The 17,223-nt window shown below is 40.1% G+C and overlaps 1 protein-coding gene across 1 annotated transcript in view; it reads right to left on the bottom strand.

Annotated features, from left to right (window-relative positions):
• RET (ret proto-oncogene) overlaps positions 1 to 17,223 on the bottom strand; it is a 155,968-nt gene that overhangs the window by 25,206 nt on the left and 113,539 nt on the right. Inside the window, exons 8-13 of the mRNA XM_073596843.1 lie at positions 15,064 to 15,189; positions 14,130 to 14,240; positions 10,741 to 10,857; positions 6,999 to 7,255; positions 5,513 to 5,660; positions 331 to 438 (exon numbers count right to left, since the gene is read on the bottom strand). Of these exons, the coding sequence (XP_073452944.1) occupies positions 331 to 438; positions 5,513 to 5,660; positions 6,999 to 7,255; positions 10,741 to 10,857; positions 14,130 to 14,240; positions 15,064 to 15,189 (867 nt within the window). The remainder of the gene's footprint in view (positions 1 to 330; positions 439 to 5,512; positions 5,661 to 6,998; positions 7,256 to 10,740; positions 10,858 to 14,129; positions 14,241 to 15,063; positions 15,190 to 17,223) is intronic.

The following is a 17,223-nucleotide window of genomic DNA, read 5'->3' as shown; positions in this document are numbered from 1 at the left end:
AAGCCCTTCACTTTGCAAAGATCGACCATGTTCCCCTCTGAGTCAGAGCTAGAGTTGTCAGTCAGAAAAGCGAATGGTCCCTGATGATCCAAGAACTCTAGCTCGGAATTAGCAGGGAGTGTCTTGTACTTTTGTAGAGAGACCATTGCTTCCACAGAGAAAGAAAGGGTCCCACACTGCAATATTTTGGCAATAGACCGCTTTTCTACTCAGGCTGTGGCTGCTTTAAAACAAAAATAAACAATAAAATGACTGTACACGCCTTTTGTATTGATGCACCTGGAATATATTTAACCAAGGTTCTTTTGGGGTTTAATTGTGATTACTCACCATCCTGAGTGCAGGCCCCATACAGCTTTATGACATGTGGATGATTTACTTGCTTCAGAAGGTTAAACTCAGAAAGAAGATCCCGTAGCTCGCTCTGTGAGGCACTTTCTAAAAAAAAAATGTGCAAAGGACCCATTTCAATACACCTGAAATTTTAAAATTATGGAGGCTGATATTGCTTGTTTCTTTATGAAAATGCTAATTCCTTGGCTGTGTATAGCTATTGCATTTCTTTGTCACACACTTGAATCATTCATGTAGCTTAGTTCTCATTAGTAAATCCTTACTCTATGCAGCTGATCACAAACATGCAGACCCCATTACCATTAGTTTGTTTTTATCCTCCGGTCACTAATATATATTTTAGTCATCACATGTATCTCACCATCTTTGAATTCAGATCTTCTTTACATCCTATATGAGAAGATCAAACTAATGAGACTTCAATGCCACCCTGGATTTGGACAGGTCTGCCACCTCCAGGACAACTACTAGTGATCTATTTGGACTTCAGCAGGTAACCTTACTAAGGTATGGCATTGGAAAAACCCCACTTTGAAAACCTTCATGCTTCTCTTCCACTTAGACCACCCTATAGCCAAGTCATGTAGTCCTCGATGAGCTTTATGCAAATAACATATATTTTGCTCCCACTGAAGTAGTGTGGGATGCCTTTACAGCCTCTACAGTAGTTAGTTCCTCCAGCATCCTGTATTGCACTCCACTTGAACAGTTTATTCACTATATCCCCCTCTTTGAAACCACTCTCTTCTATCTACACTACAGGCAAGCTCTCTATGCTGCTATGATGGAGCTCCATAAACTTAAGCAAAAAGGTCAATCAAACATTTTGGGCTTGAATGTGAATGACTTCTTAAAGAACCCCCACCCCCTTCCCCTTAGATTACTTCATTTGTATGGACAAAAAGGTAGCACAATTCAATGAAGAAATCTGACCCCCTTATCGCTCCTTTTTCTGGAAAAGGTTAACAAATACTAATTTTCCGCTGTACAGTGACATTAACGAAAACAGATGTTGTGCTCAGGACGTCATGGTTGGACAACCCCTCAACAGCTATAGACTTGCAGATCTCATAACTCATTACAAAGTACATGTCAACATATTATACCTCCAATTGCAAAACTTTAGCTACCCAGCATTTATCCCCTGTGTCAGTAATACTGACTCCTTAAAGTGGTACTAAACCCACAACAGTAAAATCAGTCTATATATGCAGAATATCATGCTTGTTATACTCACTGTGGAACTTAAGGGGTTAATCCTCTGCATTGTGTAAAAAGGCTGCACATGCTCAGTTGTGTCTTTTATGCTGGAGAGAACATTTATTTGTTCTCAGAGCTAGCCAGGTCACATGATATTGACATCACACATGTGGGCGTATATACAGGCTGTAGTGGAAATCTGCTCCTACCTGAACTCTCAGCACTGGAGAAACTGTGCAATTTATCATGTAACTGTGGTATACAGATCATCCAAAAAGGTATATAGTGGCAGTATTTGAATGTAAAAAGAATATTTATAAGCTGTGGGCACTGTGGGGGGGGGGGGAGGGGGGCGATGAACTATTTTCATATTAATAACATTTTAATTGCCATTCAGTAACTATTTGCATCTGCTGTGGAAGTCCTACTCTAAATCACCCAGTCTCAATACTGTAACACAGGGAAAGGGAACAGGGAGCCTGCTGCTCTTAAAAATATTTAGCTACCTCCTTATGATGTAACAAAATTGTTGTATTAAGATTGTTGGATTGTCGTCATCCCATCAGGCCCTCCCTCCGTGGTTGAGGCCTTATGGAGTTTGTGCTCCATATACCCAAACCATTAAATGGTATAGCCTTTTTATTTAGACCCCTTTCACACTGGAGGCGTTTTTCAGGCACTTTAGCAGTAAAAATGTCTCCTGTAAAGCGCCTGAAAAAAGCCTCAGCTGCAATCCCAGTGTAAAAGCCCGAGTGCTTTCACACTGGGGTGCTGCGCTGGCAGGATGTAAAAAAAGTCCTGCAAGCAGCTTCATTGCAGTGTGGTGAAATCAATGGGCAGCACCGCCGATCCCCCGGCAAAGCGCTGTTGCAGTGGTGCTTTGGGTTTTAACCCTTTTTTCAGCCGCTCGCAGGGGTTAAAAGTGCCCTGTTAGCGGGGGTTAAAAATGCCCCTCTAGCGGCTGAAAAGTGCTGCAAAAACGACGGTAAAGCGCTGCTAAAAATAGTGGCACTTTACCGCCGACGCCTGGGCGCTGGTGGTGTGAAAGTGCCCTAAGAAAAGGAAGACAGGGATACAGATAATCCGACTTTGGAGAAGCCCCGCACCTTTCTTCCTGGAGCGGTTGAACAGGTGTGCTCCATTTTTTGGCTTTGGAAGTCTACCGTTTACTAGCTTGTAGTGTGGTTGTGGGATGATATTATAAAAAATTATGAATCTCGATACCCATTTCAAGAGGTCAAAAGTTAGACATAAGTTTTGATTCCCTTTTAAAAATCCTCTTTACATTTTTATTATTAAAATAAATTTACATTTTTATTATTAAAGTTGCTTGCTAAAGTACCTTGCTAAAAGGCATAAGTGCTGGTTCACACTGCTGCGCTGTGAATTTGTTCCGTTTTTTTTGTCCTGTGTGAGGTGGGATTTTACCGCGAATTTACAGCGATTTTACCGCGAATTTCAGGAGTTGGTCATAGCTGCGATTGATGTTCTAGCCAATGGAATCATAATGTAAAAAAAAAAAAAAAAAAGTGTTAACTTCCTGTGTACTTCCTGGTTTTTGTGGAGAGTAGTGTGGTGGAATTCGCACATATCTGAACCAACAATGCGATTCCAGAACGATTTACATTGATGTCTACGGAGACTAAATTCGCAACGCAACGCTGTAAACTTGCACAAGACCCTTTTTTTTTTTCGCATTGCATTCGTAGGGGAATCGCAACGCATGTATGTGAACGATTGTCATTGAAAACAATGACTTTATGGATGACATGTGAATTTAGAATGTTTTTGACGCATCACATTCGTTATGAACTCGCATCAGTGTGAATCGGCACTAAATTGGGATAAAATATTAGGAGCAAAGAATACGGAGGAGAGATGGGTTTGCTTTAAGAGCATATTAAATAAAGGCATTAGCCAATGTATCCCATTGGGTAATAAATTTAAAAGAGCGAACAAAAGTCCTGGATGGCTTAACTCCAATGTAAAAATGCATATAAAAGCAAAGGAGAAGGCCTTCAAAAAATACAAGGTTGAGGGATCATCCTCAGCATTCAGACTTTATAAAGAATGCAACAAAAAATGTAAGGGTGCAATTAAGACGGCTAAGATAGAACATGAAAGACACATAGCGGAGGAGAGCAAAAAAAATCCCAAGAAATTCTTTAAGTATGTAAACAGTAAAAAAGGGAGGACAGACCATATTGGTCCCATAAAGAATGAGGAACGACATCTGGTCACTCAGTCTTCACGAGTGAATCAGGGGGCTTCAGTAACCAAAACTGCAGTGTTTATCCTCATGACACATCACAGGAAGCACCTCCATGGTTAACAGAGGACAGAATTAAAATTAGACTTGAGAAACTTAACATTTATAAATCACCGGGACCAGATGGCTTGCATCAGAGGGTACTTGGGGAACTCAGTCAAGTGATTGCCAGACCGTTGTTCCTAATTTTTACAGACAGTCTACTGACTGGAATGGTACCAGCTGATTGGAAAAAAGCTAATGTAGCACCAATGTTTAAAAAGGGCCCAAAATACATCCCTGGGAATTACAGACCAGTTAGCCTAACATCAATAGTATGTAAACTCTTGGAGGGGATGATAAAGGACTATTTACAAGATTTTAGTAATAAGTAATCAGCATGGATTCATGAAGAATCGTTCTTGCATAACCAATCTACTAACCTTCTATGAGGAGGTGAGTTGCCATCTAGATAAAGGAAGGCCCGTAGATGTGGTGTATCTGGATTTTGCAAAAGGATTTCACACAGTTCCCCATAAACGTTTACTGTACAAAATAAGGTCCATTGGCATGGACCATAGGGTGAGTACATGGATTGAAAACTGGCTACAAGGGCGAGTTCAGAGGGTGGTGATAAATGGGGAGTACTCGGAATGGTCAGGGGTGGGTAGTGGGGTTCCCCAGGGTTCTGTGCTGGGACCAATCCTATTTAATTTGTTCATAAACGACCTGGAGGATGGGATAAACAGTTCAATCTCTGTATTTGAAGATGATACTAAGATAAGCAGGGCAATAACTTCTCCGCAGGATGTGGAAACCTTGCAAAAAGATCTGAACAAATTAATGGGGTGGGCAACTACATGGCAAATGAGGTTCAATGTAGAAAAATGTAAAATAATGCATTTGGGTGGCAAAAATATGAATGTAATCTATACACTGAGGGGAGAACCTCTGGGGGAATCTAGGATGGAAAAGGACCTGGGGGTCCTAGTAGATGATAGGCTCAGCAATGGCATGCAATGCCAAGCTGCTGCTAACAAAGCAAACAGAATATTGGCATGCATTAAAAAGGGGATCAACTCCAGAGATAAAACGATAATTCTCCCACTCTACAAGACTCTGGTCAGGCCGCACCTGGAGTATGCTGTCCAGTTCTGGGCACCAGTCCTCAGGAAGGATGTACTGGAAATGGAGCGAGTACAAAGAAGGGCAACAAAGCTAATAAAAGGTCTGGAGGATATTAGTTATGAGGAAAGGTTGCGAGCACTGAACTTATTCTCTCTGGAGAAGAGACGCTTGAGAGGGGATATGATTTCAATATACAAATACCGTACTGGTGACCCTACAATAGAAGTAAAACTTTTTTGCAGAAGAGAGTTTAACAAGACTCGTGGCCACTCATTAAAATTAGAAGAAAAGAGGTTCTTTACTGTAAGAGCGGCAAGGATGTGGAATTCCCTTCCACAGGCTGTGGTCTCAGCAGGGAGCATTGATGGCTTCAAGAAACTATTAGATAAGCACCTGAATGACCGCAACATACAGGGATATACAATGTAATACTGACATATAATCACACACATAGGTTGGACTTGATGGACTTGTGTCTTTTTTCCACCTCACCTACTATGTAACTATATATGTAAAATTGTGGTGTGCATCAGGTAAATGTGTATAGCCGCACCACAGGGAAGAAGACGTAATAAATCTTACCTTTTAACATTTTCACAGCCACTGTAGTGTAACCAGCTTTCCCTTTTAGTCTAAATGCTGTTGCTTTAACCACCTTCCCAAATTCTCCTTCTCCAAGAGTTTTACCCAGGACCAGGTTTTTCCGGGGAAATTCCCACTTTGGATCCTCCTTATAGATAACAGAAGTTATAAACAGTTTGTAATACAGCTGAACGAAGTTACTTCTCACAGATGACATAACCATTTTGTGAACTATAGCTTTGCTAAAGTTAAAACTAGACTAATGTTAGTTTGTTGAGCTATAGGAATCTCATGGTCTTTAACATCTATTCAATCATCTGGTACATTAACTTTTGGTGCAGAGAACCTGGAGCTGCTTGTGTTCTATGTGGGGGTTTTGGTGTAGATAAAACAAACTTAGATTAATATGCTACAGATTATAAGAGATTTTAATGACCAGGTTTACATCTTCTTTAATCCCTAACACCAAACTTTTTTGCAGCATATATGAGCCCTATCAATCTATTGAGCTACCAGTAGCATAAGCCACGTGCCAAATGGATGGCAGGATGCTGGCAATGAAAACAACTATATTTTCTTCTTCAAGCAGACCTAGATTAGATTTGTTTCATCTATTACATATGCATGCTGAGTACTGTGGAGGGGGTCACTTGTAGGCATTTATTACCTCTCAAAGAGATTAATGAACCCCCTATTAATTAAGATTTAATTTCCCTGCATCTCCAAAATACCTGAACAAAGAACGCGCAAGTATCAACCAAGATCAACATCTGCTTTCTAAACTAAGAAACTGGTCCATACATAACGGTCATGTGAACACCAATGCTTGTGCAGTAGCCTGTTTTTGGCTTTGGTGGTACACATTGTAACACACAGCTCAACCCCCCTGCAGCTGCCTCTTACTCTGTGACATGAAGCTGACTTATGACATCATACTTTGACAGACTTTGCTTATCCATTGTTATCCAAAAGGAGATTAAGAACTGATGCTTAATGATAAAAGACACTTTTTAAAAATGATATTCTTGTACAATATGGCAATGCATATTTGACATTTGGAGCTGTAATACCTCTTTTTTAGCCTTCATTGCCCCCAGCCTCCTACAAGTCTTATACTAAACTGATCCGGATTGAGTGAAATATCATTAAATCTGTCAAAATCCTAAATGCAATCTTATTTATTCCTATAGAGAGTTTACCCAGAGTACAAGCTCATGCTCCAGAGCTCTCCATAGGAGTAAATGTGAGCTCAGATCGGTGCTGGACTGGCTTTTTGACAAGTCGCCCTGTCCAGATTTTGACAAATGGCTGTGCAGTCTTATTGGCAATATCTTGCTAGATCAGGAATGGATGAGTATACGATTAGTAGGGGGTGGAGTAGGGGAGTTACACTTTAACGCTGAATTTTGATTGATTTCCCATTCTCCTTGCATTACCATAACATGATCTATATTTTGAGATTTTGAGAACAGAGAGAAAAACTTACAGGTATTTTAAACGTATCCACAGAGACCTGGTTCTCCATAGAATCCAGAGATGGCCGACGAGCATTGTTAGAAGAATAGCTGACTGGGTAAGACTGGGCAGGCCGACGGAAAGTCATTTCAGCAGAAGCGATTGGAGGCTTGGGTGAGTTCTTATGATAGCGATGAATAAAATATGACGAGAGCAGCACGGAGATTATGAAGGACAGGAAGACTCCACATGCTATGACTGTTTTACACATTTCATCACACAGTGCAACTGTAAAGGAAATCAACATTTAAATAAGTTTGTGTAAGTTTGCTTACTATTGAGACACAACTCTGGTTTCATCTTTGATTCTTTAGGGCAGTGGTCTCCAAACTGTGGCCCTGGGGCTGGATGTGGCCTTTTGCTTGCCTTTATCTGGTATTTGGCACACTACTCTTCCAACTAATTCCAATAATGGGACAACATTCCTCTCACTGACAGCATCAATGGGGCACTATTTCTCCCACTGATACCAAAAAGGGGCACTATTCCTCTCATTACAACCAATGATGGGGCATTGCTTTCTTCCACTGACCACAGTCTGGCCCACCCAAAGCCTGAGGTACAGTATATTGACCCTTTGCTTAGCAAATTTTGGAGACTCCTGTTTTAGGGGATGTAATCTGGTCCACTTGGTAGAGATCTTTATATTTTCCAGTTTTTTAAACAGATCTCATTGGGGTTGATGTAATAAAACTGGAGGAAAAAGACCCACAAAATTGTAATAGTTGACAATGGTCGCTAGTTAGGTTTCACCTTGCTTTATGAAAAACAAGCATTCTGATGAGTCACCAAGGCCAACAACACTTGTTTGCTCACTTTCCCAGTTGAATGTATCAGACCATAAATCTCCTTCAGTCAATTTTGTCTCCAGAGATTTCAGCTACATATCAATAGGACACCATGCATCTCAAATTGAAAATTCGTACATGAGAATAAGAATCTTTATTTCGGAAATCAATTATTTATTTCCATGCACATTCCTGTAGGATGATTTCTGAACAACTTTGAAAAACAAACTTCCCTATTTCTGTAAATATATAGTACACTCAAAAATGAGTGCTACCTACTCCTTTATTATCTGGTTCCACATCATACCTTGGGCACCTGTGCAAGTGTAGAAATGTGTTAACTAGTTCTTCGATCTCTTCAATTTTATTAAGTCTGAGGAACCATTCCACTGTTGTAGGTGTAAGGGTTGATCGCCAATGTGATGGAATGCATTGCCTTGCTGCATTGAAGAACTAGTTAGCGTCTCTCGGAAAAAACTAACTAAATTTACTAAAACATGGTACTGTTGGCAAAACGACAAAACCACCAATGCCTACACTGACGCATGTGGAAAATAACTCACTTCAATCCTTAATTATTCCCAAGCTAAATTTGGAGACTTCTATCCCAGTTAAAAAAAAAAAAAAAATTTCAGCTCTTCTTCCAATCCTTCTCCGAAATATGGGAGAAGGAATGAGAAGTAATGTAAACATCCATATTCAATCTTGCATCATTCACTCTACCTAGCTTTATACCATCCCATCCATTCTCTCTTATCACCATATCCTTCCTTTCATTTGCCTCCCTTTTTATACTCCCCCCCCCCCCAACAAGATAGAGAGAGTGGGGAGGGGAGAGGAGTGAGAGAGAGTGAGAGAATAGCTGAGAAGAGAGACATGACGGGGAGATCTTCAACTTTTCTCCCACCCAGAGTTTTTTTTTATTTCCCTGCCCCCCTCTTCTGACGACGCCTTCCATAAAAAGATACAAACAGAACAAAACTACACCTCTAGCGGTCTCCCTTGCAGCTGTCCGTCCAAGTACAACCCTCGTACAATCACCCTTAACACATCACCAACAGGTATCTTACATTATTTAGGACAAACACAGAATAACAGATCGAAAATACCATATTTTATACTTTGTATTTGTGCTTTGTATTTCTTTATGACCAAGTTTACTAGGATTATTAGGTTTAATTTTTCTTTTGTTTGATAACAAGTTAATCTTCTGCCATGGTTTACATTGAATATGATTAATGTTATTAAATGTATCTATGCCATGTTCGTTTTCTAACAATTTATTTGTACTTTGATATATTGCTTAGTCATTAAAACTAACCTTTCGTGGGTCCTCCCGAACTGCAAGAGTTAAATTATGTTTAGGGGTACTGAAATACGGAGAAATACTTGACTTATTCTATGATCCAGCTGGACCCCGATGGCTCCTCTAAACAAATCACAGCTTCAGTTGCTCTCGAACCTCCTCTACGTACAATGCAGAGTTAATACCCCCAAATCATAAGTGATGACATCGGGAGACCACCTACAAATTGACCCATCGTGAAGAAGAGGGCAGCGCTGGAGCTGACCTGAGTGGGGGATAGAATAGGTAACAATGTCTCTTCCACTACCATCTACACATAACAAACCTTTAACCTTTGCAGTGCACGGGAGCCGCATTGCAATGGTAGATTTTTTTTCTTATTTCTGGAGTTGGGATTTAATTAGCATACAAGAAAAAATTTCCTTATATCATTTCACTTTGGAGAAAAGGTTTCAGAACTGTATACTTATTAATTATTGTTATTATAGTATAGTATAGAACTGTATATTAACAATTATTTTTCTTGCTTTTTCTTAAGAGCAATAATGAAGGCCGAGTATTATAAAGAACATATTTCTTGTATATCTATATAACATAACAGTGATGTCATTAGCTTGCATTGAAATGTGTATATATGCAAGAATATATGAGTATCAGTGAGTGCAAGCTAGTATTTGACTTCTGCCCAAGTGACTATTACAACAATTACAAAAATAGTACGTAAAACAATATAGTACCACATGAACCCTTTTTTCACACATTGCCAATAGTAGAACAAGTGCTATAAAGACTTTTAAAGAAATTGGTGCCCATTGGTTTAACCACTGATGAAGTAGTAAAAAAAATCAACATCCACAATATTTAACAAAGATCAGGGCTTTGGGTACATATACTGGACATAGAAACAAATGTAGTCATAATTGACAGCAAATACAGTATATACCACGGGGTCTCCAAACTTTCCAAGCAAAGGGCAAGTTTACTGTCCTTCAAACGTTAGGGGCCCAGACGGTGCCCAGTGGGAGTAAACAATGCATCATCTTTGGTATTAGGGGGAGGAATAGTGCCCCATTGTTGGTGTCAATGGAAGAAATAGTGCCCGATTAATAGTGTCAATGGAAGGAATTATGTCCCATTCTTGGTGTCCATGGGAGGAATAGTGCCCCGTCATTGGTTTCAGTGGAAGAAATAGCACCCGATTATTGGTGTCAGTGGGAGGAAATATGTCTCATTGTTGGTGTCAGCAGGAGGAATAGTGCCCTATTGTTGGTGTCAGTGGCAGGAATAATGCCTCAAATGTCAGATAAAGGCAAAGAAAGGGACACAGTTTGAAGACCACTGGTGTATATAATTAGGTGTTCAATAAAGCTCAGATTTATACATAACTAATTATAAGGGTATGTGGAAAATGTTGTGATACTGTAACCCAGCAGTTACTTACTTGAACATCTCTCAGTAATAATAACCCAGAGATTTCCCATAAATCTTCATTTAGATCGCACTGATACAGCATTAGATACTGTCAGCACTTAAAACATTTATTTTGGGTGGACTGAGCCCTAATCAACATAATATTTTCAGTCTCAATGAATGAATTAAAAGATGGAGGAATGATTTACCCTCTACAATGTTTTTCTCGCAGAAACACTTGCTAGGGAGAAAGCAAGAACACGTGCCATGGCCTGCCTTAATTCCAGCAGGAATCCCTTTTTCATGACCACCAATGATATCCAGCTCTGATCAAGAAGAAAAACACAACATTAAATCAATAAAACCCGCAAAGATTTTCTAATAAGTCCAGCATAGTTTTGAAGAAGTTGCATATCCCGTCACCTTTAAGCACTGACCTGACTATGCTGTCTTATAGGGTTCCAGGGTCACAAGATTGCCTGAACAAAATACAATTCCTTTGAGGGCTTTAACGGTTGCAATATATACCTATTCCTAATATGTATTACTCTATATACCTGTATTTCAACTTAAAACAACACAAATCTAGGACAGAAGACATTCTTTGAGATTTAGAAATCAGCAATGGAAGACAAACTTAAGTATCTAAAGACCAACTCCAGCTTGGGTGTAAATTGAACTATACAAACAAAACAGCAAACTGTTATGCCCCGTACACACGACAGGATTTTCCGACAACAAAACCATGGATTTTTCTCTGAAGGATGTTGGCTCAAACTTGTCTTGCATACACACGGTCACACAAATGTTGTTGGAAATTCTGAACGTCAAGAACGCGGTGACGTACAAGACGTACGACAAGCCGAGAAAAATTAAGTTCAATAGCCAGTGCGGCTCTTCTGCTTGATTCTGAGCATGTGTGGACTTTTGTGCGTCGGACTTATATACACACGCTCGGAATTTACGACAACAAAGTTTTTTGTCGGAAAATTTGAGAACCAGCTCTCAAACATTTGCTGTCGGAAATTCCGACAGCAAATGTCCGATGGAGCATACACACGGTTGGACTTTCCAACAACAACCTCACATCAAACATTTCCCGTCAGAAATTCTGACCGTGTGTACGCGGCATTAGAGTGTACGTCCATTCAAAACATTTCTCTTTTAGGTTTGGATAAAATGGGAAAGGGTTAGATACCTGTCAGAGTTTACTGCTACCCAGGGCTCCATTAGTATGATTTCCTCTTACTTTCTGCCAGAGAAACAACAGTTTTATCAGACAGGAAGTGAGGGAAAATCTGCAACAGGATCACAGCAATAAAAATCTAATGGGGTTATGACCTGGAACTTCTGTATGCAGCAAACTATCCACTGATAAATGGGGAATGTAGCCCAATTGTCTCCTGCCTAAATTGGCTCTAGTATATGTACAATTGTGTTCAAAATAATAGCAGTCCAACATCACTTACCAGATCAATCACTATTTTTGGTATAAATTATATTTCTACATGGCAAATAATTTACTAGTACTTGTAGCAGAGTAATGGAATACCAACAGACCCAACAGTCATGACATGCATGCTGCTGATTCTGTGTAATTAAATCATTAATTGAAAGGGGCGTGTTCAAAATGATAGAGGCATGGAGTTCAATTTGTGAATTTATTAACTCTATGAAAAAACAGGTATCAAACAGATGGACCTTATTTAAGGGCGAAGGCAGCAAATGTTGTGCATGAAAATCTGAGTAAACTGGGTCATTCCAGACATTGTTCTAAAGAACAGCATACTTTGAATAAAAGATGATCGGAGAGGTGAAAACATATAGACCCCTTTCACACTGGGGTTTTTTTCAGGCGCCTCCCCTGCAGCCCCAGTGTAAGAGGCCCAATGTTTTCACACTGGAGCGGTTCGCTTGCAGGACGTTAGAAAAAAGTGCATACACCACTCCTCCACTGCCCCTGCCATTGAAATCAATGGGCATCGCTGCTGAAGCACCTGCAAAGGGCTTCGACAGCGGTGCTTTGCGGGCGCTTTTAACTCTTTATTCGGCCCCTAGTGGGGGTTAAAAGCACCCCGCTAGCAGCTGAAAAGCGCCGCTATAACAGCGGTAAAGCGCCGCTAACTTTACCGTTAACGCCCCCCTTATCCCAGTGTGAAAGTAGCCATAAAGAAGCTCAGAAACTGATAGGCTGCTCAGCTAAAATGATCTTAAATGCTTTAAAATGGCAACCAAAACCAGAAAGACCTGGAAGAAAACGGAAAACTACCATTCAAATGGATTGAAGAATAGCCAAAATGGCAAAGACTTAGCCAATGATCAGCTCCAAGATGATGACAGAAGGTGCAAAGTTACCTGGGAGTACTGTAACAATTAGAAGACACCTATGTGAAGCCAAGCTATCGGCAGGAAGTCCCCGCAAAGTCCCATTGTTGAAAAAAGGCCATGGGCTGAAGAGGTTACAATCTGCCAAAGAACACATTGACTGGCCTAAAGAGAAATGGCACAACATGTTGTGGACTGATGAAAGCAAGATTGTTCTTTTTGGATCTAGGGGTCGCAGACAGTTTGTCAGACAGCCCCCCAAACACTGAATTCAAGCCACAGTATACTGTAAAGACAGTGAAGCATGGTGATGCAAGCATCATGATATGGGGATGTTTCTCAAACTATGGTGTTGGGTCTATTTATCGCATACCAGGGATCATGGATTAGTTTTAATACATTAAAATACGCACAGAGGTCATGTTGCCTTATGCCAAAGAGAAAATGCCCTTGAAATGGGTGTTTCAACAAGACAACAACCCCAAACACACCAGTAAGTGAGCAGCATCTTGGTTCCAGACCAACAAGATTAATGTTTTGGAGTGGCCAGCCCAATCCCGGACCTTAATCCAATAGAAAACTTGTGGGGTGACACCAAAAAAAGCTGTTCCTGAGGTAAAACCAAGAAATTCAGAGGAATTGTAGAATGTAGAGCAATTGTCCTGGGCTGGAATACCTATTCACAGGTGCCAGAAGTTGGCCGACTCCATGCAACACAGTTTTGAAGCAGTTCTCGGAAACAATGGTTATACAACTAAATATTAGTTCAGTGATTCACATGAAAGCTAAATCTTCAAGCTTTTTTCAGTTTATACAGTAAATGTTTGACTTTGTAAAGAAAAATGCTGTCACTGCTTTTTTTGGAAAAGCCTAATATTCTTTTTTTCTTCACTTCCTGTAAAGTAATAACATTTTAAACATTTTTCTTCATGTTTTGATTTATAAAAGACTGTGCAGTGTTCAAAATGCATTTGCGTGTATGGAAATAAAAGCTACTATAAGGATTTTGAGCTTTACTCACTTTTTTAAACACACTGCTATTATTTTTAACACAACTATATGTATTCATGTAAGATAGGGACTTTAAGGGAGTGTAAACTCCTTGAGGACAGGGACTTATGTGAACACTGAGTAAATTGTTGGCGCTAGATAAATACCTGTATTAAATATATATATATATTTTTTTACATACAGTTTTCAGTTATTTTTAGTTTCTTATACAAAAGCATATCATAAAAAGGTATACTTGCTACAGTTCATTCAAGAAACACACTTGTGCAGTCCTGGGGGCAGATTGATTGATCTTTGCTCTCCACAGAATCACAGTTGCCATCGGGGCATGTTGAGGTACTTGGGGTACAGGTAGAATAGTTTTTGCTGATTCCTTGGAAAGTAAATGAGAATAAAGAATGTTGGAGAACAGGGGCAACAGGGACAATTCAAAAAAGGCATTTGTAAGACATTTCTGGCTGTATGAATGTAGCTGGAAAATCATAAAAGCCCTACAATATTTTCCTTTTTACGCTGATCACAGAAAATTCAGACAGTTCAGCAGGGACCAGCCATATTTGGATCAAAAAAAAATTATTCGTCTATGGACATCTTTTATTTCCAAAATGTGGGTCAAATTCAGGTTATTCTCATTTATGACACCTTTACTGTATGGCATTCCATTGCATCAAATTAATAAAGAAATTTCACCATATAGGTAAAGGAAAGTGAAGGTACATAAGACCTCTTTTGTGTTAATTATGTCATGTGTGATTATCATGCTACATTTTTGAGACAATTTTGTGCCAAGATTTGTGATCCTCTGGAACTGATATTTGATACATTTCCATTACTCCCACAATGGCTCCGAGTTGATTTTCTACCTATAAAACTCCACTAGAGGAGGGATGCTTGTGACAGTTCTGTAAGAGTTGCGGCACATTCATATACACCTTACGCACATGAATTTGCCATTTGTTGCACTACTGTGAAATAGACTTCTAAAGAGTATCTATGACATTCTTTATGAATTCCAGGGTATATGAGATTTTCAAAGCATTTTTATCCATTATCTGGCTTAACCATATAGCATTCCTGACTAATCTGCTATGGGTGTTTCTTTGTGAAGTTTGAAGGCAGTCATCATATAGAGTTTATAAAACATTACAGACATTGTTATCTGTTAGGACAAGTAGGACCAAATAAATGCATTATACCTTCACCATGTCCCTGTCTCCATTGACACCGTCCGGTGAGGGAGCCCAGTCCCCCACACATCTCACACTCGCCTTTATGCTTGTTTCCTGAGCAGTAGCCAGGACAGTTCTCATCTGTTTTCTTAGCTGGATAACACAAGAACAGAAAGCAAAAGATTTTTTTTTTTAATTCATATTCTGAACATAATTAGACTTGTATTTTATTAGTAGATAATTTAAAGCCTAACTCAAGAAATTAGACAAAATCTTTCCTTGCAGTAGGACCCCCTCCCCTGCACTGCAAAAATTGAATGTCTGTGAGGTCTAAGAGCAGTTGAAGAGGATGTAGTACTTATCTTATCCCTGCTCTGGCCAGGTCCAGCACTCTTCTTCTTGCTCTGAAATATAATGTATAATGCAGGGCTATTAATGTGGAGGAGGCAGGAGTACAACTGCAGCTTGGAGTGCCCTGGAGAGGAGGCTGCCTGGGGCTGGTCGCACTGCTAGAGGAGCCTTGCTTTCAGGACCCAGCTGAATCTGTGACCTCTGCTGTGTCCTGCAGTGTCTCTTCTTGCTGGACAGCTCCCTGGACAATCCCTAAATGATCTTGCCTTGAACCTCATTTCTCTTGAACCTTGAACCCTTTGCTATTCCCATGAACTTCTTTTTTTAGCCATGCACTTCCTGTTTGCCAGATTATTGTACTCTCTTCTGCCATTATATCAGTCTTATCACTCTTGCTACCTTCCATATCTTTGCTACCACTCGTTACTGATATTTGACTTGTTCCTCGACAACGCTTCTGCTTGATTCCAACATGCAACCACTTGTTACTGACCTTTGGCTTGTTTACTGACTACGCTTTTGCTTATCTCTACCTGCTATGTCTGCTGCTGGACCCTGACTTGCTCACCTCCTGGTGGGACAATCCTGAAGACCACAACCTGGTACTAACATGTAGCAAAACCCATCTCCACCATCAGGAGCTCTGGTGAATACCGATTATTACTTAGACTCTGCACCTCAGGTGAGCCTGTGTCATCCGCCAGGGTGACCTGCTTCTGTACTTGTCCAGCTAGTTGATGGGAGCCTCTCTACTGCCATAGCGACTGGTCTACAACCCCTGACCATTACATCTGCTTGAGCATAGAAAAAGGTAAGAATTGCCTCTTATTCCTGAAAGCACTAAAAATAGTATACCTGCTCAACCAGGTTTCTAAGACTTTGCAGGGGGATGCTGGACATCCGTCTGTCCACATATCTAATGGTAAGAGAATATATCTTGCACACAGTGTTCCTGTCCAAAAATACTTTGTTGTAGATCAGGCAAATGCATTAAAAAAGAGGATGCAGTCCACTAATGTGTTTCAACTGGCTTGCAGCCTTAATTATAGCCGATAGCACTCCTAGACTAAACAAGCAGTTAACCCTTGAAGTACGGGGGTTAATTCCTGGAGTTGGGCTTTAAATAGCAACATATATAGTTAGAAAAAAGCTTACAAAGACCTGGAAATTAGCCGAGACAAAGTTTACTCTGCACCCTGGATATTTCATTCATATACATGCATCCTATAAGGTAATTAAAAAGCCTTGTTATCAGTAGAGAGGAAATACATTGCCCTGAGTATGTGCCATGTGATGGACATTGGGAAATGCATTGCTCTGAATAGAAAACATTGGAGACCATTCAAGTGGTTACAAGATTTCCCGTAAGAGGGTATTTGGGCTTATACCTGTATGACGATGGCATCCTCTCTGAGAGCCTCCCTCCCTGTGTTTTCAGCAATGATTGCAGCCAAATTTGTCACTATCACACACTCAGACATCCCATATCAGGTGAAGCTATGCTCACTATACAATTAAACCACCCAAAACCACCCAAAACTGTAATATACTTCCCTCTGTTTTCACCTGGTGATCTGGCCAGTAACACACCTCCTGTATTAGAGTGCACATTTGGACAGCAGCATTATCAGTCTGGGGGGGGGGGGGGATATTAGATGGACTAGCAGATTTAAATACACTAACACGTTGAAGCCAAACTCCAGCTAACACTTTATAAGCTGTTACAGCAAACTGTTTTCCTTTTGGGATAAAGGTTTTAACTAAATCAATAAAAGCTGATCATTGTAAGCACCCCTGTCAGTGATAAATGGTTTGTTTCCACCATCTAACTGCTAC

The sequence above is a fragment of the Aquarana catesbeiana genome, linkage group LG08, assembly GCF_042186555.1.
Source record: "Aquarana catesbeiana isolate 2022-GZ linkage group LG08, ASM4218655v1, whole genome shotgun sequence".
NCBI classification, from domain to species: Eukaryota; Metazoa; Chordata; class Amphibia; order Anura; family Ranidae; genus Aquarana; species Aquarana catesbeiana.
Note: the sequence above shows the minus strand (reverse complement) of the source record. Positions and strands in the feature narration are given on the sequence as shown.